The sequence below is a fragment of the Sinocyclocheilus anshuiensis genome, unplaced genomic scaffold, assembly GCF_001515605.1.
Source record: "Sinocyclocheilus anshuiensis isolate Anshui unplaced genomic scaffold, SAMN03320099.WGS_v1.1 scaffold1164, whole genome shotgun sequence".
Lineage (NCBI taxonomy): Eukaryota > Metazoa > Chordata > Actinopteri > Cypriniformes > Cyprinidae > Sinocyclocheilus > Sinocyclocheilus anshuiensis.
Genome location: NW_015551103.1, coordinates 48,256 through 50,466, shown reverse-complemented (window position 1 = coordinate 50,466; position 2,211 = coordinate 48,256). Strand labels below are relative to the sequence as shown.

Here is a 2,211-nt window from a genome sequence, read left to right as displayed (position 1 = left end):
ATCTGCGTCTGAATGTGTTTTATAATAAATGAAAAGCAAAACTAAAACCGAGTTGTCAGTGGTAAAAGAGAAACTGTTGAAAAATGCATACGATGCAATCTGCCTATGATACAGTTGATACCAATTAGCAAACAGCATGAAAAAAATGACTTACTTTACTTAGTTTATATTAGGGATGTACCGAATTAAATTATAGGCCGCCGAAAATGGCATTTTCGGTTTTCGGCCGAAAATAATATGCCACACCACACCGCCCTGCAGTGTTCAGGCTGATTCATACTCGACTAATGAAATGGTCAATAAAATGAAATGACTAATAAGATTTTTATTTTTATTTTTTTACTGTTGTTCAATTTAGTTTTATTAGTTTCATACATATATCCATATAGACAGTATTTTGTTTGACAGTATTTCAGTAACTACACAAAATAATCTCAAGATTTACAGGGTTTTACATGATTCTTTTGTAGCGTGTCTTCCAAATGAACCCACAACCTAATAAGTTTATACATCAAGAAATGCATTAATTCATTCATCCACTCTACGGGAGAGGCAAAGTTTGCTACTTCTCACCGCTGTCGCTGTTTCCTGAGTTTTAGAAGGCAATTAGGCCTACTCCTCGTCGCCCCCTGTCGTCGTGTGTTGCCCGCACTCGTCGGTCGGTTTTCCCGCTCGCCGGAAAAGCAAAGTCCGCTCAAATAACGCGCCGACAGGAAACTTCTATGTATGTAGGTTACTTGTTCACGTTTGCAATAGCGCTACTGTGCTGTAACATGGCAACGCTGTTAAAATGACGCTACCCTCTCATGACGCTATGCTCTGCTCACATGCTCTGATAATAATAGCTTTGTAGGATTATACATTATTTTGATAATTAGTTTAAAAACAGTTATATCTGATTCTGTTGCGTGGAACTGAATAAAAATAATATATTTGTCACACCCCTGTGGACTCGCTTGTGGTTTCTCCCTCTGTGTCCTTATTTGGTTGTTCCTGTTCTCATTATTAGTTAATCACCTCATTGTGCTCACCTGTCTGCCCCTCGTTATCTGCCCTATATAAGTTCCTGTCTCTTGTATTCTAGTTTGTCGGTTATTGTGAATGTTACCCTGTGTGTTGATGTCTACCCTGTCTGGCTCTCCTGCTTGCAAATCATTAAATATCCTTTATTTTGTCATCTTCGTCGTCCTGCCTGATCTCTTGAACACCCTGCCCATGACATACTGATATTTAATATTAAGGTAACACTTTACAATAAGGTTCCATGAGTTAATGTTAATTAATGTAGTAACTAACATGAACAAACAATGAACAATACATTTATTGCAGTATTTAATAATCTTTCTTAATGTTAGTTAATGAGAATACAGTTGTTCACTGTTACTTCTTGTTAATTCAGAGTGCATTAACTGTTAACAAGCACACCTGTTGATTTTAATAATGCATTAGTAAATGCTGAAATTAACATTAATAAAGGGCTGAAGAAGTATTGTTCATTCTTAGTTCATGTTAACTAAAGTAGTTAACTAATGAACCTTATTGTAAAGTGTTACTAATATTAATATAAATTCTGTCCAATTTTATTGTTACTTTCGGTAAAAGTGTGGTTATTATTAAGTGTGGTTTTATTGGCTTGTGTTTTTTAAATTCAGTATCATTAAAATTGAGTTAAATTAAAAGGTCTTACAAAATGACTTTATATTATTTAATAAAACAATAAATAATCATTACAAAGCATTTTCGGTTTTGGTTTTTGGCCTAGTGCATCCAGAATTTTTGGTTTCGGCCCAGAATTTTCATTTCGGTGCATCCCTAGTTTATATTAACCATAATTTAACTCTGTCATTTGTTTTAAAGGGGTCATATAATGCTACATGCACTTTTACAAGTTGTTTGAACTGAAATGTGTGTTGGCAGTGTGTGTACACAACCACCCTAAAATGATAAAAATCCACCCAGTGGTTTTTTTGTTAATCTACTAAAATCTTTACCCCTTTCTCAAATCGAGTCGATCTCAGATGCCTGTCTGTGTGATGAAACACACAGACAGGTCCCTCCCACGATAGTTTGATTGACAGTAGCATTTCAGCACAAACTGGACTGGCGTCTTACCTTAGACCCGCCCTGAGTGAGCTGTCATCAGTCCGCCATTGTTTCACCGCTGGAGCAGATGTAGACAAGAATGACTCCTAAACGAAGGGAATGCGCCCC

The 2,211-nt window shown here is 36.3% G+C and overlaps 1 protein-coding gene across 1 annotated transcript in view; it reads right to left on the bottom strand.

The window, feature by feature from the left end:
- Window positions 1–1,155: 1,155 nt before the first annotated feature.
- Window positions 1,156–2,211, bottom strand: part of LOC107662806 (serine palmitoyltransferase 3-like) — a 3,635-nt gene continuing 2,579 nt past the window's right edge. The window contains exon 3 of the mRNA XM_016452920.1: window positions 1,156–1,209. Coding sequence (XP_016308406.1) covers window positions 1,156–1,209 — 54 coding nt within the window. The remainder of the gene's footprint in view (window positions 1,210–2,211) is intronic.